Source organism: Juglans regia, chromosome 10 (assembly GCF_001411555.2).
Source record: "Juglans regia cultivar Chandler chromosome 10, Walnut 2.0, whole genome shotgun sequence".
In the NCBI taxonomy this organism is placed as follows: Eukaryota; Viridiplantae; Streptophyta; class Magnoliopsida; order Fagales; family Juglandaceae; genus Juglans; species Juglans regia.
In genome coordinates, this window is record NC_049910.1 from 3,636,193 (window position 1) to 3,662,541 (window position 26,349).

The 26,349-nt window shown below is 37.0% G+C and overlaps 5 protein-coding genes across 8 annotated transcripts; 2 read left to right on the plus strand and 3 right to left on the minus strand.

The window, feature by feature from the left end:
• Positions 1-569: 569 nt before the first annotated feature.
• On the minus strand, positions 570-7,174 carry LOC109002225 (elongation factor Ts, mitochondrial). The gene is made up of 8 exons (XM_018979870.1): positions 6,805-7,174; positions 6,534-6,706; positions 6,298-6,387; positions 5,561-5,735; positions 5,105-5,289; positions 2,355-2,480; positions 1,542-1,630; positions 570-960 (listed from the first exon to the last, which is right to left on the minus strand). Exons 1-8 carry the CDS (start codon positions 7,055-7,057, stop codon positions 912-914), a joined length of 1,140 nt encoding a protein of 379 aa, XP_018835415.1. The 5' UTR covers positions 7,058-7,174; the 3' UTR covers positions 570-911.
• Positions 7,175-8,180: 1,006 nt separating this feature from the next.
• LOC109002226 (EEF1A lysine methyltransferase 2-like) lies at positions 8,181-12,546 on the plus strand. Its single transcript, XM_018979873.2, has 7 exons — positions 8,181-8,567; positions 9,181-9,309; positions 9,665-9,865; positions 10,285-10,381; positions 11,504-11,607; positions 11,787-11,838; positions 12,089-12,546. Exons 1-7 carry the CDS (start codon positions 8,350-8,352, stop codon positions 12,311-12,313), a joined length of 1,026 nt encoding a protein of 341 aa, XP_018835418.1. The 5' UTR covers positions 8,181-8,349; the 3' UTR covers positions 12,314-12,546.
• A 226-nt stretch (positions 12,547-12,772) lies between these two features.
• On the minus strand, positions 12,773-13,687 carry LOC109002222. Its single transcript, XM_018979866.2, has 3 exons — positions 13,448-13,687; positions 13,205-13,338; positions 12,773-13,074 (listed from the first exon to the last, which is right to left on the minus strand). The coding sequence occupies exons 1-3, from the start codon at positions 13,477-13,479 to the stop codon at positions 12,806-12,808; spliced, it is 435 nt and encodes a 144-aa protein (XP_018835411.2). The 5' UTR covers positions 13,480-13,687; the 3' UTR covers positions 12,773-12,805.
• Positions 13,688-14,324: 637 nt separating this feature from the next.
• On the minus strand, positions 14,325-20,939 carry LOC109002227. The gene is made up of 7 exons (XM_018979874.2): positions 20,660-20,939; positions 18,912-19,032; positions 18,641-18,700; positions 18,486-18,533; positions 18,333-18,386; positions 14,802-14,859; positions 14,325-14,714 (listed from the first exon to the last, which is right to left on the minus strand). The coding sequence occupies exons 2-7, from the start codon at positions 19,002-19,004 to the stop codon at positions 14,671-14,673; spliced, it is 357 nt and encodes a 118-aa protein (XP_018835419.1). The 5' UTR covers positions 19,005-19,032; positions 20,660-20,939; the 3' UTR covers positions 14,325-14,670.
• Positions 20,940-21,695: 756 nt separating this feature from the next.
• LOC109002228 (eukaryotic translation initiation factor 5-like) lies at positions 21,696-25,984 on the plus strand. Of its 4 annotated transcripts, none has more exons than XM_035694715.1 (3): positions 21,696-22,025; positions 22,578-22,729; positions 23,983-25,984. In XM_035694715.1, exon 3 carries the CDS (start codon positions 24,356-24,358, stop codon positions 25,691-25,693), a length of 1,338 nt encoding a protein of 445 aa, XP_035550608.1. In that variant the 5' UTR covers positions 21,696-22,025; positions 22,578-22,729; positions 23,983-24,355; the 3' UTR covers positions 25,694-25,984. The 4 variants fall into 4 exon arrangements, with proteins under 4 accessions (XP_035550608.1, XP_035550610.1, XP_035550609.1 ...); XM_035694717.1 differs by having other exon boundaries at positions 22,578-22,684; XM_035694716.1 differs by lacking the exon at positions 22,578-22,729 and adding an exon at positions 22,961-23,044.
• Positions 25,985-26,349: the final 365 nt, after the last annotated feature.

Consider the following 26,349-nt stretch of genomic DNA (forward strand, 5'->3'; position numbering starts at 1 on the left):
ATGCTACTCATCATCCCACCCACTTCTCATCATCCTATGATGTGGCATTAAATGATTGAAGACTATTTATTATTTAATTTCACATTATAGAATGATGAAAGGATGATGAGAAAATGGATAATGAATAGATTTTTTCTTGTACAAATGCACATTCCAACTCAGCAGTTCCTCCAACTTAATAGCCTCTTGCAGTTGCCACAACTCTCATTGAGAGAGCAACGAGTGACGTTCAGGTTGCATAACGCATTGACGCAATGACATGTTCAGGTTGCATCATCATTTTCGATGCATCTTGAAAATTGCCTCTGCACAATTGAAAACTGGTTGAACTACTTCAACACATGAAGTTCTTGTTCAAGATCATTTTATCCACATTTTAATTTGAAGTTTCTTTAGATGAATTTTTGAAGGTGGCTTTTTTCAGAAGAAAGTTGTTTCTGGTTGTCCTTCCACGGAATTGGAGTTTTAAGTATTAGAGATTTCCCCCCCTTCAACTAGAAAGTTTCAAGCAGACTAGAGTATGTCGTCTTTATAACTTGTTAATCAAAAGCATTACTGAAAACAAAAAGTGTTTATGAAAGACCACACCACTTTGTTTTTCCATGTATTGAGGCAAAAGGAAGAAGAAAAGGGAAAGACATCTCAAAAATCTGTTGCAAAAATAAAAACATCGGAGCTCTTCAACCATACGGTTGCTCAAAAAGGCCTCGTTTGTGAAGCAAGGTGACTAAGATGTGTTAAGCTCAAGAAAACATGCTAAGACCATTATTTGACTTTCCGATAAGTACTAAGACCGTCAAAATTTAAAATGAAATAAGAACGCAGCAAGGTCCTCAACCCCCCCCCGCGTCTTTAACATTAATCTCTACCTTTAATGAGTCCACTGGATAAGCGAGCAACATCAACTCACGTTAAACAAGCTGAGCCACAGGTTCAGATGCACTGGATTCAGCTTCCAGCCTGCAAATTACAGGTAGCCGGTAAGACACATAAGGTATACTTAAGGCCCTGTGCTGGAAAAAGTAAAACATCTTTTTTGCAGACAGGATTTAAGGTTATGAGCCAGTAATATATACATAGGTTTTGCCTGTAATGACAAGATTGGGAATTGCAGAGTAACATTAGGGATGCTCAATGTAGCAAGATAATGACCCAGCATGAGAATGCAGATATAATTTCGTCAGTCACTGAACTTCATTTTGTTAAATCAAGTTTCTGTGTAAATAGGTGAATCACTTATATACGTACCATGTACTTGGATTTTTCCTTTTGTGGTTTTAATGATATTTTATTGCTTCGAAAAAAATTCAATGTGTTTGGGCATTATTTGGTAACTGCGATCTTGACTAGGTCCATATGGCTGTCGCGAGTTGGGATAGATTAACCAAAGAACTAAACACACATTACATTGTTGTACATCACAATATACAACAACATTAACAAACCTCATTGTTGCCTCAGGAGAATTTCATATACACACCATTTCCTTATAACAAAGAAGAAAAATGACATGTACGTAGAGAAAAGTGCATGGTTTCTACCTTTGAATTCCTTCTCCAACTTCCATTCTGAAAAAACTCCCTATCTTCACAGGTGAGCCCACTTCCTTGGAAAGATTATTTAACAGTGTCTGCAGAGTACCACGCAAAAATAAATCAACTACATTTTGCAACACATATATGCTCAAATACACACGCACATACATAAAAATAGCCAGCAATTATGCATGCCTTCATGTTACAGAAACTTGTACCACATTCCATAGATGGATGAATGTGACAGATGAAGAGGAACAATTCATAACCCATGTAACCTGTATACTTGGGCTCTTGCCTATTCTCATGATCGATAAAATTTTGTTTACCGATGAAAAAGAAAAATAATATGATTATGTTTTATTTGTTGAATGCTTATTTTATCTTATCTTTTTGCTGTAAGTTTGTTTTAATTGGATATGCACTAAGAAGTTGGGTTATTTTTATCACTTGGGGTAACGGATATTGATTATAGAACTGATTTGTGAATGTGAACAACTGATAAAATTTATGATTATAAAATATGTAATTGTGTACCTGGTCAAATTAAATATTTGAGTTAACTCAAACCATTTATATTAAATGGGCTGAAACGGGTTGTATTCGGGTTGAGCCATATACTCCCATGACTTAACATGACATAAACCACCTGTTTTTCATGGCATGTTGCTTTGATTATGGTATACACTTAAGTTTGCAACATAACTTTTTTGGTCTCTTCTTTCCCCGCCCCCAAGAAAACTAGTTGGTCAACAAGTGATTTTTTCCCAGTTGTGCTATCTGAATAACAAGTTATTCTTTTCATAAACTTTTACGTACCTTTACATTTAAGGCATCATTCATAACAAACTTTTGCTCCATCAGAACAACATCTTCGAAGTATTTGCGTAATCGGCCTTCTACCATTTTATCTATGGCCATCTGAGACTTCCCAGTCGTTTCAGCCTGTGATGGAAAATCAAATAAACAATTGAAATCTAAAACTTTTTTTGTAAGTATAATTGGAATCTAAAAACTAAAAGAATGAACATTACAAACAAGGAGTTAGACAATATAAATTATATTAGCAGAAAACTACTTGATAGATTGAAGTGTGTGGGGGAGAGAGAGAGAGGGAGAGGAAATTAGTATAATCAGTATCAAAGACTTATACCATCTAGTAGAGAAGAAGGATTGAGTTGTTTTGATTAATGGCAGTCCAATCGGTTTCTTTAGCAGTTCCCGAGACCTAAGACAAGGGGATCCGTTGTCCCCACTCCTCTTTGTCATTATTATGGATGCGCTTAGTAGGATGATATTGGCTTTGGTCATGAATGGCTTTGTGGCTGGCTTCTTGGTTGGTGATCCCAATAGGGGTCTTATTAACATTTCTCACTTATTGTTTGCAGATGACACACTAGTATTTTGTGAGGCAGACCAAAACCAGCTACAGGCATTGAAGGCACTTCTACTCTGTTTTTAAGCAGCGTCCGGTTTGAGAGCGAACTTTGATAAATCAAAGTTAGTGCCAATCGGAAGGGTTAACAACATTCAGCAATTGGCCAGCACGCTTGGATGTAAGGTTTCCTCTCTTCCAATGGATTACCTTGTACTTCCATTGGGAGCTGCCTCAAGGGCTATATCAATCTGGGATACTGTGATCGAGAAGATAGAACAAAGATTGGCAGGGTAGAAGAGGTTGTACTTGTTGAAAGGTGGCCGGATTACCTTAATTAAGAGTACTCTTTCTAATTTACCAAACATATTTTTTGTCTCTATTCCCTATTCCAGCTAACGTGGCGGCCCGGATTGAAAAACTTCACTGTGATTTCTTATGGAGTGGTGTGGGGGATGAATTCAAATTCCATTTAGTTAATTGAGACAAGATATGCACTTCAATCTCCTCTAATGGGTTGGGAATTAGAAATATGAGAATTTTCGATCGGGCCTTACTTGGGAAATGGTTATGAAGATATAATATGAAGCCGGAGGCCCTATGGAAGTCAGTGGTTGATTGCAAATATGGAAGTCAATTGGGGCTGGTGTACTAGAGAGGTGAGTGTGGGGCTTATGGAGTGGGAGTTTGGAAGCACATTAGACGAGGGTGGGGGATTTTTACTCGCCATACTAAACTTGTGTTGGGAGCGGGCTCTAGAATAAACTTTTGGAGCGACATATGGTGCGGAAATAATGCCCTAAAGGACTCCTTTCCTTCAGTTTTTCGGGTTGCAGGTGACCAAGAAGCTTCAGTGGCGGATCTCATGGTGTTATCGGGAGATCATGTCCAATGGAACATCATTTTCAGTAGCGCAGCACAAGATTGAGAAGTTAGCAACTTCGAGAACTTTTTTAGCCTATTGTATTCCGCAAAACCGAATAGACAACGAGCTAACACATTGTGGTGGGTACCTGCAGGTAAGGGCATATTCTCAGTTCGATCCTTCTACAAGTCCCTCACACACTTTTTGATAAGAAGTCCCTCACACACTTACCGAATAATCAATTTCCATGGAGTAGGATTTGACGGAATAAGGCGCCTACTAAAGTGGCATTCTTTATTTAGGACAGCTTCCCTGGATAAGATTTTGACAACAGATAATCTGATGAAGTGTAGGGTGATTATACTAGATTGGTGTTGCATGTGCAAGAAATCCGGCGAGATTGTAGACCATCTCTTACTACGTTGCGAGGTTGCTAGAGTGTTGTGGAATGAAGTGTTTGGCCAAGTAGAGGTAGCTTGGGTTATGCCCTTCACAGTGGTTGACTTTTTTGCCAACTAGGCACATCTAGGAGGTATTCCACAAAACAAAGCCGTGTGAAAGATGGTACCTATTTATATTATGTGATGCTTGTGGCAGGAGCGTAACAACCGGACATTTAAAGATAAGGAGCAGTCAATAGAGGAACTTATATCTTTCTTTTTTAGAACTTTATTCCTATGGGCCATAGCTGTAAATTTTAATGGCTTAGATTTTCATGATTTTCTTGTTTCCGTTGTTGCGACCTAGATAGGTCTTATCTCTTGTATACCTTCTTGTGTACTTGGGGCTATGCCTATCATCAATACAATCGTTTACTTAAAAAAAAAAAAAAAGAAGGATTGAGTTGATTGCAAAAAAGACGGCCAAGGAGCCTTAATAACAACATGCTTAAATAATATGAGGGCTCATACTTTGAGTTGCTATCCATTACGAGGAAGACTTCATTTTCTCATTTGATGCAACCAAAATTCAACAAAATCAAACCAAACAAATCAGGAGAAGAAAAAGGATCTTGAGGGTAGAAACCATACAACCATGGCAATAATTTTGAGTCAATCTAACTCCAAGAAGAAACGAAACAAGAAAAATATGAAAATGCCGCCACCAACTGCACATTGACACTCTGAACATGCACAGGCAGATGCAAGGACGTAGAAAATAAAGATTTAGAAAGCCTCATCCATATAGAAACCCCAGTCAGTATCATACACAACTATAATTACATTAAATAAGCATAATCCAGACTCTGATTCAGTAAGTTCACATTCACTGTTCAAGTCATGTTTAACTTAGAGCCTACTACAAATGCTAAATTGTATGAAACAGTACCTGAGACTTAAGAATTTCCCTTTCACTTTCTAATGCCTCAGAAGAAACAAGGTCCTTTGTTAAGAATAACGGCTTAGCTGCTACAACATGCATTGCCAATTCTGATCCAACACGTTGAAGAGCATCCAGTTGAGAATTCCCATCCTCTACTTCAAGAGTTAAAATTCCAGCAATACGACCCAAACCTGTTTCCAGATCAAATGCTTAAGAGATCAGTTGAATGAGATAAACCTCTCCCTCTCTGGAAGAATGGACTTCCATTAGAGGACCTGCCTGTGTAAGTGAGTCTATTTTCTTAAAAAAAAAAGGGAGGAAGTTTGGAATCACTGGCCAATGTGCTCAAGCTCAAATGGATCCTCTTCGTTTGTAATGTGCACAGGGTAACTTCGTGGATGCAAATCCCATTTAGGTGCTTCATGCAACTTACAAGAGAAAAGGCAGTTTGAAATTATGTACCTGGTTGGGGACTTGTATGGAGATAGGTAGAAAGAACACCATTTAAAGAAGTAGACATCACAAATCCCCTTCTAAATCTGACATTTTCTCCCATCATTGCAGCCACTTCTGTTATTGCATTTTGTACAGTTGTTTCTCCACTAATCTTCGGATGTTCAAGATACAACTTCAAGTCCTGGAGGATGAAATTTGAAGATTACATTACCCACTGACCAAAGACTCGCAAAAACTTCAACCACATGATAGTGCTAGCTTGAGCTTTGTTCCACAGTGCTAAAAACACTAGGTCTAGGTGTCGGCTCAAGATAGTGCTGGATTTCCTTCTTATTTAGAGTTCTTTGTCTGTCTGTTTTCCTTCACCTCCTTATTTAGGTGCCCCTCTTATATGCACCCTGTGTATAAGGGTAGCACCTTGCGCACCCAATAAAAATTCTTATTTCCAAAAACAAGTTTTGAAAGTTTTATTCACGATACTTATTTATTTATTTTTGATAAATCGATATTTTTAAAAATAAAATCTAGGTTGCGACATGCATGACTAAAACAGCCTAACATGGATCACGATCAGGAATTCAGTGGGAATCACAAGGTATCGTATTCCAAGAATGATTGTTCGTATTAGGGAGTAAATAATGACAGTCAAAATGTGAACTAAGACCAAAAGCAAAATATCAGTATTTAAAAACAAATAACCATTTACAAGAAAGGGATAAAAAAAAAAGTAACACAGTCTCTACCTCCATATTCTCAGGTCCAACTTGGAAGGGCTCGGCACCCTGCTGAGAAGCACCTTCAACCAGCAAAGCCTGCTTAGCCAATGACAAGGCCTATTCGAGAGAGAGAGAGAGACGCTTTAGCCTTTAATACAACATGAGCATCAAAACTGAAGAACATGAAAGCACACAATTAAGAAAAAAACGAAAGCACACGGAATTATGAATACTAAATAAGAAAAAGTCACACAGATACCGACCAAGTGCTGAAATATATCATTTCTGGCAACAAAATCGGTTTCGCAGTTAAGCTCAATAAGAGCAGCCTTGCTCTCAGTCTGCGCCAGAGCAAGAAATCCCTCGGCGGCCGTACGAGCCGACTTCTTTGACGCCAGCACCTTCCCTCTTTTCCTCAAGTCCTTCTGCGCCGCATCTGTCAGAAAATATTACATTCATATCTAGACTGAGGAGAATAAAAAGAAAAAGGAAAAGAAAAATCAAAGCGGGGGGTTTGGGGGAGTGATTTCGGACCAATGTCCCAATTGCATTGGATAAGGGCGGCCTTGACGTCCTTTATGGGGGCGCTGGTTCGCTCCCTCAGTTGCTTTATCAAGTTCATTTGGTTGGAAGAAGAAGATACTTCGGCGCTGAAGCTCCTGGAAAAGATCGCTAGGCCGCCGCCGCCGACGCCGCATCGTGAATCGGCGTGGGTAAAACTAGAACTTAGCAGCCTGTTGTGGAGGATCGAACCGAGAAAGCGCTTAGTTGCGCTGGAGAGAGCCATAACACACTACCTTTGACAACGTGCGAAACCCAACAGAGAACTGTTTAAAGAAGCAATGAGAAAACAGCGCTCGAAAGGAGATCGACCCGACCGGCTCTTGCAACAGACACCGTGACTAGAAACTAGAAAGAAACGTTTTTCTTCATGTAAAAACGAAACGATTGCTTCTTTCTGTCGTTGTTTAAAACGATACCGTTTTGAAGGGAAACGGATGTTTTGTTGAGTTAAATAATAGAAGAGTTTAAAATAAAATCCGTTTAGCCTCGTTTGCTTCGAGAGATAAAATACAAAATTTTCTTAAATTTTGTACGGTCAGACACTCACTCAAAATAAACATTCATTTATCTACATTTTTTTTTTTTTTTAATCTCAGTTCATCTATAACTATATTATCACTATTCATTATTCATTGACTACACAAAAAACTGCCAGGGGAGCCTCTCCTTTCTATCTAGTGTTCATCTTTCAGCAACAAAGCCTACTAGTGGAGAGAATGTGCTTTCAACTATCCACTGTCTGCTTGTCTCGTATGGAATGTCTCCTACATGAGAGCTTAAGTTAGTGGGTCTTAGTTTTTCAAATGCTGTTTCATAGAATATTACCTAAAAAAACACACAATAATTAGTGGGCCCCAAGTTTTCTTCTTTATCAAATACTACAAAAAAAAGTTAAAATTTTTTCATCTCATCTCTATAAACAAATACACATTTTAACAAAACTATCTCATTTCATCTCAACTCATATATCTTAACACCATTCATACATTTAAAAAAATCTTATTTTATCTCATCTATAAAAATAAACGAAGATTTCATCAATTTGGCAAGTAGTTAGATAAAGCTTATACCTTAATTCTCCTAAAATCCGATTTGTATATATAAAATATTTTATTTTATTATTATAACTTTTTCAAACTTTCACATAAAATATAATAAATAATTTAACTTTTTTATATTTTTAAATAAAAATTATATTTTAATAATATTTTATTTAATTTGTAATAAAATATCTTAATTACGTAATTAAACGATACTTTAATATTTAAATAAAAATTATAATTAAAAGAGAAATACAAAATATCAAGTGAATGTTACTTGGACCCGAAAGGATGGAGAGATGGGCCGGCTAGGAGGATCCAAACCCAAAGTTCAAACTTATCGAGTCAGTGACCAAAGAGCCCCCACCCACGTTTCATCGCCTTCTTTCTCGCGGGCGGCTGCTTCTTCCCAGGTCCCCCAATCTCTCAGAAAAACCCCCCTCTCTCCGTGTAGTCTGTAGAGAAATAAGATACAATGGCTGGAATCCGATTATCTCCGGAGGACTCGGAGCTCTCGTCGCAGCAGAGCCGCGGCGCTGTGAGCGAGCTGATCTCCGACGACGACCGCTCCGTGGCGGCTGACTCCTGGTCCATCAAAAGCGACTACGGCAGCACCCTCGACGACGACCAGCGCCAGACGGACGCCGCTGAGGCCCTTTCCGCAGGCAACTTCCGTGCCCCCTCCGATTACAGGTCTCATCTCTCTATATTTCTGTCAACGCTCCGCTTTGTCTTGTTTGCGAGAAATTTCGTTGGAAAGTTGCGGAAAAATATGATGAAGACGAGATTTTGAATGCTATCTTTTGCGATTTTTTTTTGGAATTCTGATTTCAACTCGATGACGGAGATTAAGCGCAATTCTGAATCTGTTTGAAATTTAGATGTGCAATTGCGGTATCGAGTTCCTAGAAATGATCGATGAGTTTTTCAGAATATGCTAAAAACAAAGATGTAACACTATGCGTCGGAAGTGGAACATGAAATTGGTGGGCTTATGAATTTGATGCGTGGCTCTGGCAAATTCATCCATTATCGAGTCTGATTTGTTTGCTGTTATTCCGAGGAATATATTAGATGTGATGATCTACAACTTGAAGTGTCACCAAGGAATATATTATATGTAAAGAATCTACAATTAGAGGATGATGATATGGTTTGAACTCTTGCCATTGGTTCCCTGAGGGTTTAGGAGCAGATAATTTGTTTAAAAATTAAAGTTTGGGGAATAGCTGAAGTGTTGCTTATTTGTTAATCGTTAGTATCTTATTGTGCATATTGATTTTGAAATCACGTGATGTGTTTGCAGTTCTGACAAGGAGGAAGCAGATGCTGAAGAAGCTGTGCCATCAATGTTAGGCCTTCAGTGTTATTGGGATGCTGCATATGCGGATGAGTTGGCAAATTTTCATGAACATGGCCATGCCGGTGATGTTTGGTAAGTGTTGATTTGGATATTTGATTCTCTCTTTTTTCTCATATAATGTTTGTTATGACCTGTGGGCATAGCAACAGAATGTTACAATAGGCTAAAAGTTTTCCTGGGCCTTTGCTTAGGTAATTAAAGATGAGCAGGGTTTGGTTTGATATTAGATTTGAATTTTACCAATAAAAAGTGTTTGGATATGCTAGATGATAGGAAGAACTATAATATTATATTCTGAGGGATAGTTAATTAAAAAGAACAAGAAAAAGGCGGAGAAATAGAATGATGGGAGTTTGAAAAAATCTTATGTTCTCTCATTTTGCACTCTGGAATTCATCTATTTGTTTGTTTTCCTCTGTTTCAATAGGTTTGGAGCTGATGTTGTGGAAGTAATTGTTACTTGGACCAAACGCTTGTGTTTTAGTATTTCTCAAGGTCGTTTGCCAAATCATGTTGATGATATCAAGTCTGAGAGAGTTGAGGAGGGTGATAAATATCTCTCTACTTGGGGTGTTCTTGATATTGGGACTGGCAATGGTTTGCTTCTTCAAGAACTTGCTAAGCAGGGGTATGCTTTGAATTTTAAATTGTATTCCTGGTTATATATATTGATTGGTGTATTTCTGGTTATGTATGATTACTACAGAAGAAAACTCGTGTAAATTTTTCACTTTTTAAGAAAACATTGTATGCATGATGCACACGTACCTGTAATCTTGTGTGGGATACATGTAGGGGCTTTTAATTCAGAGAGTCTGGCAATATTGAATGTCAATAGAGATTGTGTATGTTAATAAACATTCATTTTCATTTTAACTTTTAATTGATAAACTCAGCTTTAATAAGGATATTTATTAGATGATAATATCTGTAGGCCCTACTTATGAGATGGTTATGATATTTTGGCTGAAGAGTGAAATTTTTATTTGCATTTCTAATATTAGCTCATATTGAACTTAATGGACCTAATAGTTTTTTTATATTCAGGTTCTCTGATCTAACAGGAACTGATTATAGTGAAGGAGCAATTCAGCTAGCTCGAAGCCTTGCTGATCGCAATGGGTTTCCTAATATTAGTTTTTTGGTACGACTAAACTTTGAGAATACCTTGGGATCCCTTATAATCATGCGCAGAATTTTCACTACTTCTAATTGTTAGTAGTGTTGGTGCCATGGTCTGTTATTACTTGTGTATAGGGGTGTAACCGGTCCAGTCCGGTCCGGTTTTGGATAAAATCTAGGACCGAACCGGTATGTACCGGTTTTGTATTTTTCAAAACCGATTACGCACCGGTTACCCTCCTAAACCGGTACTTCCGGTTTTACCGGTTTCCGGTCTGGTCCGGTCCGGTTTTCCGGTTTTTTTAAAATGTAAATTTCACAATTTGTCATTAAAAATTTGTTTATAAAAAAAAAATTGATTTAAAAAAAACTGTTTTATACTTTTATTAATATATTAGACTATATAATAATATTAATATTAGACTATTGGTATAGTTATAAGTTATATATTAGTATTAGTTATAAACTTTTAGTGATTTAGTATTAACATTTTATGTAATAATTTATAAATTATAATAAAAAATTATTTCATATATGAATATATATGTTATATATAAAATTTCACATAAAAATTTATAATTATACATTATATATAAAACTTATATATATTAATATTTAATATATATAAAATATTTTGTATAAAACTTATATATAAAAATATTATTTTTTATTATTTTTAATCAACCGGTCCGGTCCAAAAAATCCCAGAACTGGAACCGGCCGGTTTTTACATTTTAAAAACCAGTTCCGGACCGGACCGGTTCAAAACCGGTTCGGTCCGGTCCGGTTTTCCGGTTTTCCAGTTTGAATTTACACCCCTACTTGTGTACCCTAAGAAATGGAAGGATTTCCTGCTTTTTGCATCACCAAGTTGTCAGTATGGATCTTAGATTGGTGTGATTAATAGCACCCACTTTGATTTAGGGGTTTGAAGTGCTTTATCTGTGGCACTTTGTGTTTTAATCATGTCTAGGATTGAATTAATAATCCCTCGATGAAATTACTGATACCGGTCATTATAATATATTTTTTGGAAGGTAAAAACTAATATAATGAACTCTTTTATATTTGATTGTTTTGCATCTAAAACTTCTGTATCATACATTGAGAAAAACTTAACCATGTCGCTTTATTTGCTTATAAGGTTGATGATGTTCTTGAGACAAAGTTGGAAAGGCAGTTTCAACTTATCATGGACAAAGGAACTTTAGATGCCATTGGAATGCATCCTGATGGCCCCGTCAAAAAGTATCCTCTTTGCTGCATGCTGTGAATATAGCCTTTCAGAAGAAAATTGTTTTACATTCACTTCCTAACACCCCCCCCAAAAAAAAAAAAAAAGTTTTTTCCTGCCAAATTCTTAAACTGATCACTGCTTGGTGAATGCTAACTGGTAATTTAATTAATGATGTTTTCTCATTTTGCAGGATGATGTATTGGGATTCTGTTTCAAGATTGGTGGCTCCTGGTGGAATATTAGTAAGCACCATTAATTTAGCTAATATTTGTTACTGGAATTGGTCTTGTTGTTTCTTTTACTTGTACCAGGTAATTTGGACTAGCCCTTTGCTTATAAAAAGAAAAGGACAAGCCCTCATTGATGGAGATTCCTTTGGAAGAATCATGATTACCTTATATAATATACCATTTTTGTAGCTTACGTTTTCTAGGTTTTCTTTCACCACTGGACATTCCTCTTTTCTATCTGATCATGGTGATGCTTTCTTAGGTTGTCACGTCTTGTAACAGTACAAAAGACGAATTGATGCAAGAAGTGGAAAGTTTCAATCAGAGAAGGATTGGTTTGTCGCAGGATCCTGAGACACCCAAGGATCAAGAAGCTGGAAGAGATCCTCCATTTCGATTCCTGAGTCATGTCCGTTCATATCCAACATTCATGTTTGGTGGATCTGAGGGATCACGTGTTGCGACTGTGGCATTTTTACGGAACTAAAATTGCTAGTTCTTTGATGTTGTTGGACATATTGATGGTCAAATGTTTTTCTTTTTACCTATCAAAAAAAAAAAAAAAAAAAATTGTTGACCAAATGTTTGACACAGTTTATGCTCGTCGTCTGTATGTTGGGAAGTCAGTGACGTCTATCTGTTAATTTGTTTGAGATCATGAATTTGCTGATTAATGTGAAGGTGAGGTTTCTCCAGGCTTACCATGTGATTTCTATCAAATCTATTGGGTTACTAACTAGAATGTTTCACTTCTAACTTAATTTGACATTGCATGTAGCCCATATATTGGTAAGATAATAATATCTTATATACAAGTAGTGTTCAGGGAAGTTTCTGCATTTCTGGGATCAATAGTATCGGAGATCTGTAGAAACCAGTTCTCATTCACGACTATATAATTATAAGGATGATAAATGTTGGTATGCACAGAGAGAGAGAGAGAGAGAGAGATTCATTTACATTTTGTACAAAATCCAACTTATTGAACCAAATGAACAAAGAAGGAAACAAGGCAAAGACAGAAAATACCACTAAGACAGGTGAAACCAAGAGTCCCACAAATTAAGCCTACAAACTCAAATAACTGTGACCTCTCTCTCTCTCTTTTGAGTTCATAATCATACCCAGGGACGTAATTCCATCCATTTTCACATTTGCAACACCTCTCAAGTCTCTCCTTCGTCTTAACCATCTCTACTTTGTCTCTAAGAACACTCAAGTTTGCATCGACGATATTACTCGATTTCCCTAACAAAGATAAAAAGAAATATCAATACTTCACTAAGGATAAACATAACGATACTTCAGTAGGAATCTTATGGAAGCATCTCGTTTTGGTAGTGTCCGGAAGTGAAATGGATAGCAGAATGAAAGTTACCTTCATCACTAAAGCTCTGAGCTCTTATATGCACAGCTTGACGAGTATAGTTCCTGAGAGGTGGTTTTATTGAAACATGGAAAGAAGGTAGGACAGAAGCCATGTTGTTGCTATTATATATCTTGTAAGTAAATCTGCAGAACAATGGTTAAAGAAAACAATGAAACCGAGAAAGATTTCTGAGTCGTGTTTCTTCTCTTGAAGAATGCAATGCAGTGCAGGGGAAAAAGAATACTTACATACCTTTTTCTGGGTTTGCAGATGTGCTTCTTCATGGCTGGCCAGGTCTAAATATATGGCAGATGACGAGCTGGTAATTATGTGATGGTCAACAAAAACTTCAATGTTGTCTGCATAATAAAATATGATTGGAATGATCGATGAAAGAACTATAGAGACAATATTTTTTAGTTTTATTGACCAAATTGCCAACTCTAGTGCAATGAGCAGAGCCCCTGAAGAAATAGAATTGGAATGATCGATAAAAAAAATGTCCAAACAGAATTAAATAAGCAACATCAAACGCGGGGAAATGTTTGAAAAACGTAATTGCTGACTTTGGAGTTACGTTTATGGACAAATTGCACAAGTGGCTGCTTACTGCTTATCCATGATCTCCATATTTCACAGCTGTTGGATTAAAACATTATAAAATAATCTGATGATGTAAAAGCCACCGGTAAATTGTCGTGTCTTTGTTTTAAAAGAGATGTACATATTGACTTGGAACATTATTAAAAACAAAATTAGCTGGGAAGAATTCAATTCATGTTGATGATATGAACGGCTTCACTGTGTTTATAGGAATTATTTGTCTGAATGATACTTGGAGAAATGATACTTGCAGTCGTGAGTGTGCAAGCGCCGTGCAGTCGCTTTGAAAAAAATGAATAAATATGAGACCCACACGAAAAGAAATTAATTTTTTAATAGTGAATCTCACTCTTTTTCAAAATGACTGCACGACGTTTGCACATTTTACGATTGTATATAGCATTACTCAAAATATTGTGCCCAAGACAGTGAGAATTTCTAATCCATTGGATCTGAAACATCATCTGTTTTGAATTTTGAAAAATGATAAACACCCAATACTTCGTAAGCACGTAATATCAAGAAATAAAGAAATGAGAATTATTTGGATTAATATTTCTTTAAGAGTTTCTATCCGAATTATCCGAATTCTAGGATCTAAAGTAGGAAAGAAAGAAATATATTAAAAGGAGCCCTAAAGCATTTAGGTGCCCAAGCAACATGTCCCACATAAGAAAAACACATGGAACAGCCGACACTAAGGGTCCATAAATCTCAACTGCATCATCGTTGTTGTTTGTTCCTCTAGACTTGCAACAAAACATTATCACCACCAACTTTATTCTCGAGAACAACATAAAAGTACTCATCGCCTATGTAGGCATCAGACTAACAATCAGCGGTCCTCATAAGATTAAAGATCGCCAGAAGCCTCATACATTGGCTGACCCATCCTCGGATAGAGCGCTTCCTCCATCTACAAAGGAGAATAAGGGTCAATATAGTAAGAAGAGTTCTTAAAAACAAAGGACTTTCAGCAATCAATGTTAATAGTTGGGCATACCTTCACCATCTGACGGAGCATAAGGAGACTTCCGGTATCTTGTTTGCTGTTGTGTGGGCTACATCATATAAAGATGCAATAATAATATGTCATGAAGAGCATGCAAATTTCAAACAGATAAATGTTTTACTAATTTTAGAAGTTAGCTTTTATAAATGGATGTGATAAGGTAGATGTCACTAACGATCTCTATTTAGTCCGATCCATATTCTAATAGCATTACAGAGGAATGCTGTCAGTAGCCTCAACAAATCATTTGACCTACCACCTTGCATTGATTGGTATCATCTAATCAGACCTTTCTGCTCAGGAAAAAAAACTGATTCAACTTTTCTTGAATGCTTAATGCACCTTGCCCTCAAATACAAGCTTGCACGAGTGTATGCATGGGTCACAAACCCCCCCCCCCCCTTTTTTTTTATTGGTACCGGGTGTCCAGGAACAGCGTACTGACTAATCCTGGGGGTGCACATGCCCTCGACAAAGAGTTCCCCGCAAGTAAACCTAGGGTAATTCAAGGGAAAAATCCCCCAGTCCAATGGCCCCTAGAGATTATTTGCACCCAATGAGATTTGAATCTTAGACTTGGGGGAGCATACCCCCAATCCCAAGGCCTTTATCACTTGAGACAAAGGATGTTCTCATTTCTTGCACATTTATTGCACTCATTCCTAAGAAGATTGGGGCCTCAAAGGTGAAGGATTACCGGCCCATTAGCCATGTTAATGGGATTTATAAGATTATTTTTAAGGTGTTTGCTAATCGCTTAGGAGAGGTTTTGAGGAGGATCATTACAAAACCCCAAAATACTTTTGTTAAAAATAGGCAAATTATGGATTCAGTTCTCATTGCTAACGAATGCCTAGACAGTAGGTTAAATCTGGCTAGCTGGGAATCCTTTGCAAGTTAGATATGGAGAAGGCGTATGATCATGTAAACTGGGAGTTCTTACTCTATGTGCTTGGGAGGTGAGGTTTTGGGGAGAAATGGTGCTCATGGATTAGATGATGTATTTCAACGGTGAGGTTTTCTGTATTGGTCAACGGTGGCCCACATGGTTTCTTTAATAGCTCTTGAGGCCTAAGACAAGGAGATCCTTTGTCCCCACTCCTATTTGTTCTTGTCATGGAGGCACTTAGTAAAATGATTCTACCCTTGGTGAATAGTGGCTTTATCGAGGGATTCTCGGTGGGTAATCCAATTAGGGGCACCATTAACTTATCTCACTTATTGTTTGCAGATGATACATTGATTTTTTGTGAGGCAGAACAAAATCAAATTTGAACACTGAGGGCATTATTTCTTTGTTTTGAAGCGGTTTCCGGGTAAAAAGTGAACTTTGATAAATCAGAATTGGTGCCAGTGGGTAATGTTCCTAACATCCGGCAACTGGCTAGTATCCTTGGATGTAAGATTTCCTCTCTTCCCATGAATTACCTTGATCTTCCTTTGGGGGCAGTTGCAAAGTCTACATCGATTTGGGATACAGTGGTGGAGAAGATTAAACACAGATTGGCAGGTTGGAAGAAATCATATCTCTTGAAAGATGGTAGGATCACCCTTATCAAAAGTACTCTTTCTAATCTACCAACATATTTTTTATCTGTATTCCCTATTCCAGCAAGTGTGGCAAACCGTATTGAGAAGCTGTATCGTGACTTTTTTTGGAGTGGGATAGGAGAAGAATTTAAGTATCATCTAGTCAAGTGGGATAAGGTATGTTCTCTAGTCTCTTTGGGTGGGTTGGGTATTAGAAACTTGAGGATTTTCAATCAAACCTTGCTTGGGAAATGGTTGTGGAGATACAATATGGAACCAGAAGCCCTCTGCAAATCAGTGATTGATTACAAAATTGGAAACATGTGGGGGAGGTGGTACACTAGGGAGGTCCATGGGGCTTATGGAATGGGCATTTGGAAACACATTCGAAGAGGGTGGGGGACCTTTAATCGGCATACTAGACTGGTGTTGGGCGATGGATCTAGAATAAAATTCTAGACTGACCTATGGTGTGGAGATCAAGCCCTAAAGGATTTATTCCCATCAGTTTTTAGGATTGCAAGTGAGAAAGATGCCCAAGTGGATAATTGCATGGAGTCATTGGGGGAACTAGTCCAATGGAACGTGAATTTTACTAGAGCTGCCCAAGTTTGGGAAGTTGGTAGATTTGAGGAGTTTTTTGCTTTTCTATATACTATGAGGCAGAGAACCCAAGGAGCAGATAAGATGTGATGGATACCCACAGGTAAAGGTAAATTCTTGGTCCGTTCTTTCTATAAGACGCTTACACAACCGCAGAATATGCAATTCCCTTGGAGAAAGATTTGGAGAAACAAGGTGCCTCCCAAAGCGGCATTTTTTGTATAGACAACAGCATTAGGTAAGATCTTGACAACAGATAATCTACGGAGACGTAAGGTGATCATAGTAGATTGATGTTGTATGTGTAGGAAAAATGGTGAAAATGTGGATCACTTATTGGTGCATTGTGAGGTGGCTGAAATGTTATGGAATGGAATGTTTAATAGAGTGGAGATTGTGGAGTTAGCTTGGGTTATGCCTACCACAGTGACAGAGCTCATGGCCAATGGATAAATCTACGAGGTTTCCCACAAATCTCAACGGTGTGGAAAATGGTCCCGATTTGTATCATGTGGTGCCTATAGAATGAGCGAAATAATCGGACATTTGAAGACAAGGAGTGCTCACTAGAAGAACTTAGATTATTTTTTGTTAGCACTCCTTTTCTTTTGGCCACAGCTGTAGATTGTCATGGCCTCAATTTCCATGATTTTCTTGTTTCTATTACTTCTCTTTAACTAGGTGTGACTTTTTGTATACTATTTTGTGTACTTGGACTATGCCTATTCATGTCAATATAATCGTTTACTTATAAAAAAGAAAGGATGTTGTCATTTCTTTTAACCAGGGTACAAGATTGCGGCAGAATAGTAGAATTCAGTTCCAAACTTTAGCATTAATCATTCAAGAGTCATGACAAGGATGAAATGGGCGGGGCGAAACTAGGGACCCAAGCCCAAACAACAACCATGGGTTGGGTTCATGGGTTGCATTGGTATTAAAACTTAAAAAAGGAGGGGTTCATTTGTTTCAGTTTGGGATTTTTCACAAACCGACGAAAATGAAGTAATGCGAGATGTGTTTATTGTATTTAAAAGATATTGAATGTTGTCTATGTAAAACAAGGACATTTGTTTTACTTTCTTTAGGCAATTACCTAATATCCTATGCAATTTTTTTAGTTTTTTGACTAAATGCTCCAAAATGTAAAATCAAATACTGAAATTGTCACCAGCAATGGAAGATACAAATGGACTGAATAGTATTGACCCGAATGACAACCCAAACCAACTACATGTGGACTAGTGTAATTGGGCCAACTGGTTGCTTCAATGGATCAGTTTATTTTGGTTTGGCTATTCTCTAAACCAATGAGACCAGTTTAGTTTGATAACACCTCCCCCCCCCCCAAAACAAATTTCTTCTACAAGTTAAAAAAAAAAAAAAAACCTGCAATTTGGGCCGAAGGGCTTCAAGTGGTCCCTTGGGCTTCTCAACACCTTGCTGTTATCCAAAGCATAAAAGATATTAGTTGAATAACATAAATCTGCTTCCCAATACAGTCAAGGACAAGCAAAATGATCAGATAATTATACAAAGTACCTTTCCTAGAGCCCAATCAGCAGAATCAAAGAAAGCACGTTCATGGTCCTGACATAAAAACCAAACAAAATAATTTTGATGGAAACCAACTCAAATAGATATATCTTCCAAACCCCAACAGATGAGCAATGAACAATTTCAGAACCAAAGATCACCTTAGAAATGAGAGGCGGTTTCTTGGGAATTATTCCCCCATACTTCTTCTTTATTACCTCCTACAGAAATAATTTTTTATCGGCAAATAAGAATTTCATTGATGATAATAGCATAGCCCAAGTACAAGGGACATATACAAGAGAAATCATAAACTCAGTAAACCACGAGTTTTGAGAAATGGCTGCAATTGTACATTAGAAACTTTCCAAATGCAATACAAGTTTGTTGGTAGATCAAGTGTGTAAAGAAATCAAGAAAAACAGAAGCAACCTCCTCTTGACGCGAGACTTCGGATTTCTCAGACTCCTTAGGGACATGTCCATCCACCCGTTCTTGCTCTTTGATATCCTCCACACCTGACATAATGACCTTACACCACCCAACCAAATAGCTGCAACAGCAAACCAGTTGTTCACATTCACATTTTAGAAGATTTATTTAGTTATTACTTAGATTGGTAAGTTACAATGAAATAAAACATAAAATCTTAATTCTGAAGGAGGGAAAGCACCCTTTCTAAAACAAAATTTTTTATTTTCTATTTTCAGGTTGAAGTGGACATAATTGTAACCTAAATAGAGGTTGTCAAAACAAAAGGATGGAATATCCCAGCCTTAGCACGTGATGTCAAACATGAGATAGTTACTCCAAATGAAAAGAAATTAGAAAAATTAAAAGAGCTATAAATGACCAAAATTGGCACAGTCCTGAATAGCAAATGAAAATAAGACGACACATACAGTATAAAAATATGGTATCTTCTGCGCCATAGAAGCAGAATTATGAATCAGTTAATCCAGGAGATTAACCAAGATTTGGACTGTCAACATGTAAAGAATATAATGTGAGGGCCGCTTGGCTTTTAATTTTTTCTTTCTTGTCCTTATATGAGGAACTTGATATTTTTTTCTCTTTTTTTTTTTTCCCTTTAGAAAAGCATGTCCACTAACAACTCTGAAAGTAGCTACCCATATTAGAACTTTTCCAGAACATAGCACCTTTCATAACTAAATGCCTCAGCAAACGGAAGGAAGAAGAGACAAGACAGATATGTCTTTTAAAAAAGATACAAAGAAAGAATCACAATCAGGTAAGAGAAGCCAAAATCTTAAGGCAACAAAGATATTAAGAAAAGAAAAAAAGAAAAGACACTTTAGTATCCAAGACGCCGACAAGCACAACCACAAAATTGAGACTGATAACAGGAAAATTAAAATCCCAAACAACATCGCCAAAGATCAAATGGACAAACGAACTTGGAATCAAATCGAAGAACAGAGCTCTGTTAATGGCCAATGGGAGCTCAGATGAGAGAGAGAGAGAGAGAGAGAGAGCAAAGGCGGAGCCCCAAAAAGAAATCGTATATGTTCCAATTTATATTTTTCGAGCAAATTTCTAGTTCATTTGATTTTCTTATTTTTAGTGTTATGAAGGACCGAAGGGAAAGGCTTGGGAAGGAGGGCTTTGTCAATGTGAGTTGGGTCCGGCTCAGTATTTTGTCCGGATATAGTTTGATGACATCTACCTATATGCTCGAATCGTTTAGTGATAAGGGTTTCTGTCTGGGCTTTGTCAATGTTGTCCCTCAACTCCATGCTCGAGGAGGAGGAGGACCTAAAGAGCAGAAATCACTAGCTACTCGGTTGCTTCTACTTATTGTCATTCTTCTTCAATTCCATCCTTTATTTACGTTCCCTATATTTCGTGATCCTCAAAGATCCGCATTACAGCCCCAGAACTTCTCTTTCTAAATCAAGCTTAAATGGCAAAAACAACTCAGCGATTCAAAGGAGCTACTCTTTATTCAACGATATACTAAGTTTCGAACCCAAAAAATAAAAACAGAACAAGAAAAAAGACGAAAACAATAACTACCAGCATAAGAGCAACGATCCAAGTACAGACAGGAGAAGTTTCACGAATCAATTGATCAGAAATCATGAAGAGGAAAGAAATGCAAGCGATCTATCATTTTAAAACAGAAATATTGATAGATAAACAGCGAGTGGAAGCGTTACCAATTACAAGTAGCTGTTCTTCTTGGCTCCCGATGCCAATACCGAGCGCGAGAGCGAAAGAGAGAAGATAGAGAGAGAGAGATCGGGGGTGCGTGCTTGTGGCCGGAGAAGAATGAAGGGTTGAGATCAGAAGAGGGGGTGGCCGTAGTGGGGTCCAGATGATGACGTGGGGAGATCTGATTTGGACAGCATAACAAGCTTGTCTAATCAAAGATCCCAAACTCAACTCGCTGGGCTCTGTAATTTGGGGACCTCATGATAAAGAAAGAAGAAAAATTTTAGATATAAAACTTATATCTTATACATATATTTAAAAATATATTAGTTTATTATTTTATTTTATTTTATTATAATAAAATAATATATTTTTAAATAGATATACAAAATATGAAGTTTATAAATAATACTGTTCTAAAAAGAATATTAAAAAGAGCCTTCACATGATAATAATAAATAAAAGAAGAGCTTTGTTATTTATATTTTTATACATCACATATTATTTTTATTTTTATTTATTTTATTTTATTTCTTATAAATTAATTGAGAACTTCTACTTATCATTTATATATTATATATTTGTTAAAAATAAAAAATAAAAAATTATGTGTAGTATGTAATATGAAAATGATGTGTAACATTTTTCATAAAAAAATAATTCTCTACACCTTTTATATTCTCAAATATTAATTTGTGAAATTAGATTGCATCTGATGCAATGCAAGCGAGAATTTGCTACTGAGAATTTATGTATTTAGAATATTTATATCGGGTTCCTATAAAAAATTTTATAATTTAATTAAAAGTTATATTTTTTAAAAATATTTTTAAAATTTTATTCATCTTTTAAAAATTTTTTACATCTCATTTTCTATTCTATTAAAATAATATTTTTTTATTTTTTTATTACTTATTTTTCTCCATTTCATTTATAAATTTAACTGATCAATACTTTTGGAGAAATGCTACATGTGGCCTTATTTTGAAATAATAAAAAAATAAAATTTGAATGTATAGTATTTTTTAGCCTCTCATCAATTTTTCTTCTTCTTCCCAAACTTTTTTTTTTATCAGTTTCTTCTTCCCAAACTCATTGTCTACAAGCCAAACCCATAGATTTTTCTTCGAATCCCATCGTCCACAAGCCAAACCCACCGATTTTTCTTCGAATCCCATCGTCCGCAAACCACGCGTATTTGTCTGAAACTTGTTATTTTCCTGGGAAACTGACATGAAGCTGACTTATTTAGGGCGCGAGAGATTTCTTTTTTCTTTATTTATTGAAGTGTCTGGGATTGGGTTGTGAGGAATGCCCACGTGCTGCAGTTTGAAGTGCTTGAAGTGTTTGGGATCTTGATAAGTTCAAGTGGTAAGGGGCTCCTCCCTCCCGCTTTACGAACAAGAGATTTATTTTTTCTTTATTTATTGAAGTGTTTGGGATTGAGTGGGTGTTCATACCTTATCGTCAATACGCGTTGCGTCTCCGTGTTAATTTTCTTGTAAATATATAAAGTTCTTGAATTTGCTTCTTCGTCTGGCTGTTGTTGCTGGTAATTCTTTCACATTTTTGCTGAGATGAGCGTAACAAAAGAAAAAGAAGAGAATGTTTGTATTTTTTTCTTAGAAAATCCAGGATTCTTACTTAATCTTGAAATTTTAAGAGTGGAAGTTTCCTTTCTTCAAACACATTTTATTGGATTTGAGTTTTTTGTGAATTTTTGTTCTTGAATTGGAAACTTCATTTACAAGGGACTGGAGGCCGATGTCTCTGGGAAACTCATATGAGAAAAATGCAATTAAAAATGATGTTTTTGTTGAGCTGATCGTTGGATAACTCACCCAGAAATGATATGAAAATTCACATTTAAGTATTTGTTCTTTTCCTTTTTATTTTCAAATATAATAACACGTGGCATGATAGAGGCATGACACGTCAAGTGGGAGGGCCAAGCGGTGGCTGTAGAAGGACTCTATATTGAAAATTCTGCAATGAAAGTATAAGGACAATGGCAGTGATTTAGCTGGCTGGTCGGAATTTCTCTTTGTATCTGAGTTTTTTTTTTCCTGTCTGAGGTAGTTATTTATATGTTGAATTTATTTCAAGTACAGAATATGCTTGTTGTTCTTAGTTGTGGCAATTATTTATTTATAAATTTCGGTTGTGAGTTCTTGCCAAAGTTTATTTTGTGAAACCATCAGGTACACGTAGTGGTCTAATAGTGGGTTTGGAATGAGCTGTAGACTTATGCTTTTGCATTAGTGTTTTTCCTAGATTACCCAATACATGATACATGGTTCTGGCAGGGGTTGTGCATCGGAGGTTTACACCCTAGGGGTGGATCCGAAGGCCTTGGTGAGGTTCCGGTGTAAAAAAAAAAAAAAAAACTGGTAGATTATCTATCCATTCCAAATTTTATTGCAATTAAATGATTAAAAAAAATGACTGGTAGAATATATATTTAATGAGTTTGATCATGCCTAATTAATGTCGAACTGCTGGGAGTTTAGTTTTTTGTCTTTCCATACTTGTACTACTATTGTAATGCTAACATTTGGCATAAATTTACTATACTACGAGTGTCAGACAACATTAAATGTATTTTTGTTAGAACAAATTCATAAGAGAGAGCATTTGACAACCGCAAGACATTGATGGACACAATAATTGTATGTTGTTTAAACGATTATGTGCGTCTTTCTGGTACAGATAATTCTTATAAAAGAAATTCTAGTAGATATAATATATTTAGTGTGATAATCGATTTAGATCAATCTTTTGGGTTGTATGAGTAGACAAAGATGGAAGAATACTGTGTGACCTTGAAGATTAACTGTGTTATGTTGTGATCAATTTATTGGGTGTGCCACTTTGTTCTTTGTTGAGACCACCTTCTCAAGGGACTTGAATGATAAAAATGTCACATGTAGGCTGAAATGTTTTCAAGTTTTGAATTGATTTTCATCTTAGTGTGAACGTAAGACTTCTTTGAATTTGAGCAAGGTTAATACAATCAAAAATTTTTCCAGTCCACATTCCTTTTATTCTTGTAAGTTTTTTGACTTTTACTATCAATCTTCGCCCACTCTTACCAAAAAAAAAATTATCAATCTTTGCGCACTAATATGCAGATAGTGTTCTGAGTAAATGTGAGCTAATTTTTTTTACATGTTATAAGTCATGTTACTGCATTTCTACTTCCAATCTGACTGCTGTTTTATGTGTTCTAGTGGAATCATTACTTTTGTAACTTGATATTTAGAGAATTTGCTTCGGTATTGGCCGACTACTTTTACTTAATTTGTTCTTCTGAAATTTGTTGATACAGGAAGCTTGCTGGTTTTGCTGCTATTTGGAGATTCTCAACGTGAAGGTGTCAACATTGAAGTTTCTTTTATGTCCGAACAGGCCACCTTCTACTTGGGATTGATTGGGTTGCTAGGAGAATACTGTCCTTCGTCAAGAAAAAAGAACAGATCAATATCTCAAAGGATTGGCTGCATGCATGTTGGGCCATTTTCGGAATATCCTGAGTTTTATGGTTGCAATTATATGCAACCTTTCCTCACTGCAGAAGACTGGTCTTCTCTTGTCCAGAAACCCATAGAAGACAATTTTGCTGCTCCCTATTCTCCAAAATTTATCATTCGCTCCCTGTGACATCCAGTATATTTTTCATACGATTTTAAACTGTGGTCAAGATGGCTTTACAGAACATCGGTGGAAATAATGATGATGCCTTTTACAGGTATAAGATGCCCAAAATGGTTACTAAAATTGAGGGTCGAGGAAATGGCATCAAGACAAACGTAGTCAACATGGTTGATATTGCAAAGGCATTGGCAAGACCAGCTGCATACACCACAAAGTACTTTGGTTGCGAGCTTGGAGCACAATCTAAATTTGATGAGAAAACTGGGACTTCTCTTGTTAATGGGTCCCATGACACTCCTAAACTTGCTGGCCTTCTCGAGAATTTCATTAAGAAATATGTCCAGTGTTATGGTTGTGGAAACCCTGAGACTGAGATTCTGATTACCAAAACTCAGATGATCCAACTGAAATGTGCTGCTTGTGGCTTTGTGTCAGACGTGGATATGAGGGACAAACTCACTACTTTCATTCTGAAGAACCCTCCCGAACCAAAGAAGGGATCCAAGGACAAGAAGGCTATGAGGAGGGCTGAGAAGGAGCGACTGAAGGAAGGTGAGGCTGCTGATGAGGAGCAAAAGAAACTTAAGAAAGAGGTGAAGAAGAAGGGCACTACGTCTTTGAAGGATGGCAACACAAAAGCCAGCTCTTCAAAGAAGAGAGCAAGTGGCTCTGATGAGGATCGCACATCACCTTCTCAGTGTACTCACAGTCAGATTGATGAGAAGGAAGAAGCTGATGAAGACGATGGGGATGATGATGTTCAATGGCAAACGGATACATCACTGGAGGCAGCTAGGCAGCGCATCCAAGAACAACTGAGTGCAGTGACAGCTGATATGGTCATGCTTTCTACAAATGAGACAGAGAAGAAGCCTGCAGCAGCAAATAAACTAAGTGAAAATGCTGAAAATGGAAACTCAGTCAATCACAAAACACTTGCTGATGAGGTGAAAGAAAATCTGAAGAAAGGTGTCTCAGCGAAGCAATTGCAGTCTCTTCTGGGATCACTTTCCTGCTCTGCCCAGGAAAAGATGACTGCTCTGATTGAGGGACTATTTGATGGCATTGAAAAAGGGTTTGCAAAGGAGGCCATTAAGAAGAAGGGCTATCTTGCTACTGCTGTTGCTCAGGATGAGGGATTGCAGTTGCTCTTGCTTCATGCTATTGAGGAGTTATGCAGGAGGAAGTCAAACACAGGTGCGATGAAGGAAGTTGCTCTTGTTTTGAAAGCACTATACGACGCTGATATATTGGAGGAAGGGTTCATTGTCCAGTGGTATCAAGAAGGGATGAAGGGAGTCAACAAGGGGTCTCAGATCTGGAAGAATGCTAGGCCCTTCATTGATTGGCTCCAGAGTGCCGAGTCAGAATCCGAAGCGGAATGAAGGGTGTTCTTATTTCACTTTAGTAACCCTTTTTCCTGCAGGTGTCTACCTTATCTTGCATTTAGAATAAATGGCTGTCTTCTGGTCCTTGTTATCCTAGATGATGTCTTCAATATAGTTGCTTTTTCTGTTTCCTGTCTGTTTGTTTAGTTGTGTCAAAACTTCGTTCATTCTCTTTTATAATGGATGTGTCTTCATATCAACTCATTATCTCTTTGTTAAGAAGAATAAAACTCATCTTCGTGTTTGTTCTAATATCTTCTGAATGTACAATTTGCATAATTTTGAGCTTGCTGACAGATTATGTCTCTTGGAGCATCTTAACCTAATAGTTTATTTATTCCTTGCTCTAGTCTGTAATATGGTTGCTCTAGGTGAATTACTTGCAGAAAGCAGATGGATGTTTCCAAATGGCATTGCAGGGTGCCAGATATTTTTTTGGATCACGTGTACTTCTTTGTACGTGTACTTAGGTTATATGAATTCTGCTGTATTGGATTCAAGACCTATCCTCGAAAATGGGGAGTGGGAATGGTTAATCTAACGCAGTATGGAAAGGTTAATGTCGGAAGAGTAGGACGTCTACAGAACACCTTCAACTATATTGTAAGGTGGTTCGAGCCTCGTGGAACAACTTTGATAGAGTTGGTTTGCCT

Coding starts and splice junctions, on each gene's coding strand:
- LOC109002227 (XM_018979874.2), bottom strand. CDS start 19,004: ATGTCAGGTGTGGAGGATATCAAAGAGCAAGAACGGGTGGATGGACAT. Junction 18,701..18,911: donor AAGTCTCGCGTCAAGAGGAG/GTTGCTTCTGTT, acceptor TTATTTCTGTAG/GAGGTAATAAAGAAGAAGTA. Junction 14,715..14,801: donor TGCTCCGTCAGATGGTGAAG/GTATGCCCAACT, acceptor TCTCCTTTGTAG/ATGGAGGAAGCGCTCTATCC.
- LOC109002225 (XM_018979870.1), bottom strand. CDS start 7,057: ATGGCTCTCTCCAGCGCAACTAAGCGCTTTCTCGGTTCGATCCTCCAC. Junction 6,388..6,533: donor ATGATATATTTCAGCACTTG/GTCGGTATCTGT, acceptor TCTCTCGAATAG/GCCTTGTCATTGGCTAAGCA. Junction 2,481..5,104: donor GGGAAATTCTTAAGTCTCAG/GTACTGTTTCAT, acceptor TTTCCATCACAG/GCTGAAACGACTGGGAAGTC.
- LOC109002228 (XM_035694715.1), top strand. CDS start 24,356: ATGGCTTTACAGAACATCGGTGGAAATAATGATGATGCCTTTTACAGG.
- LOC109002222 (XM_018979866.2), bottom strand. CDS start 13,479: ATGAAGAAGCACATCTGCAAACCCAGAAAAAG. Junction 13,339..13,447: donor ATCTGCAAACCCAGAAAAAG/GTATGTAAGTAT, acceptor ATTGTTCTGCAG/ATTTACTTACAAGATATATA. Junction 13,075..13,204: donor TCAGAGCTTTAGTGATGAAG/GTAACTTTCATT, acceptor TATCTTTGTTAG/GGAAATCGAGTAATATCGTC.
- LOC109002226 (XM_018979873.2), top strand. CDS start 8,350: ATGGCTGGAATCCGATTATCTCCGGAGGACTCGGAGCTCTCGTCGCAG. Junction 8,568..9,180: donor CGTGCCCCCTCCGATTACAG/GTCTCATCTCTC, acceptor ATGTGTTTGCAG/TTCTGACAAGGAGGAAGCAG. Junction 9,866..10,284: donor CAAGAACTTGCTAAGCAGGG/GTATGCTTTGAA, acceptor TTTTATATTCAG/GTTCTCTGATCTAACAGGAA.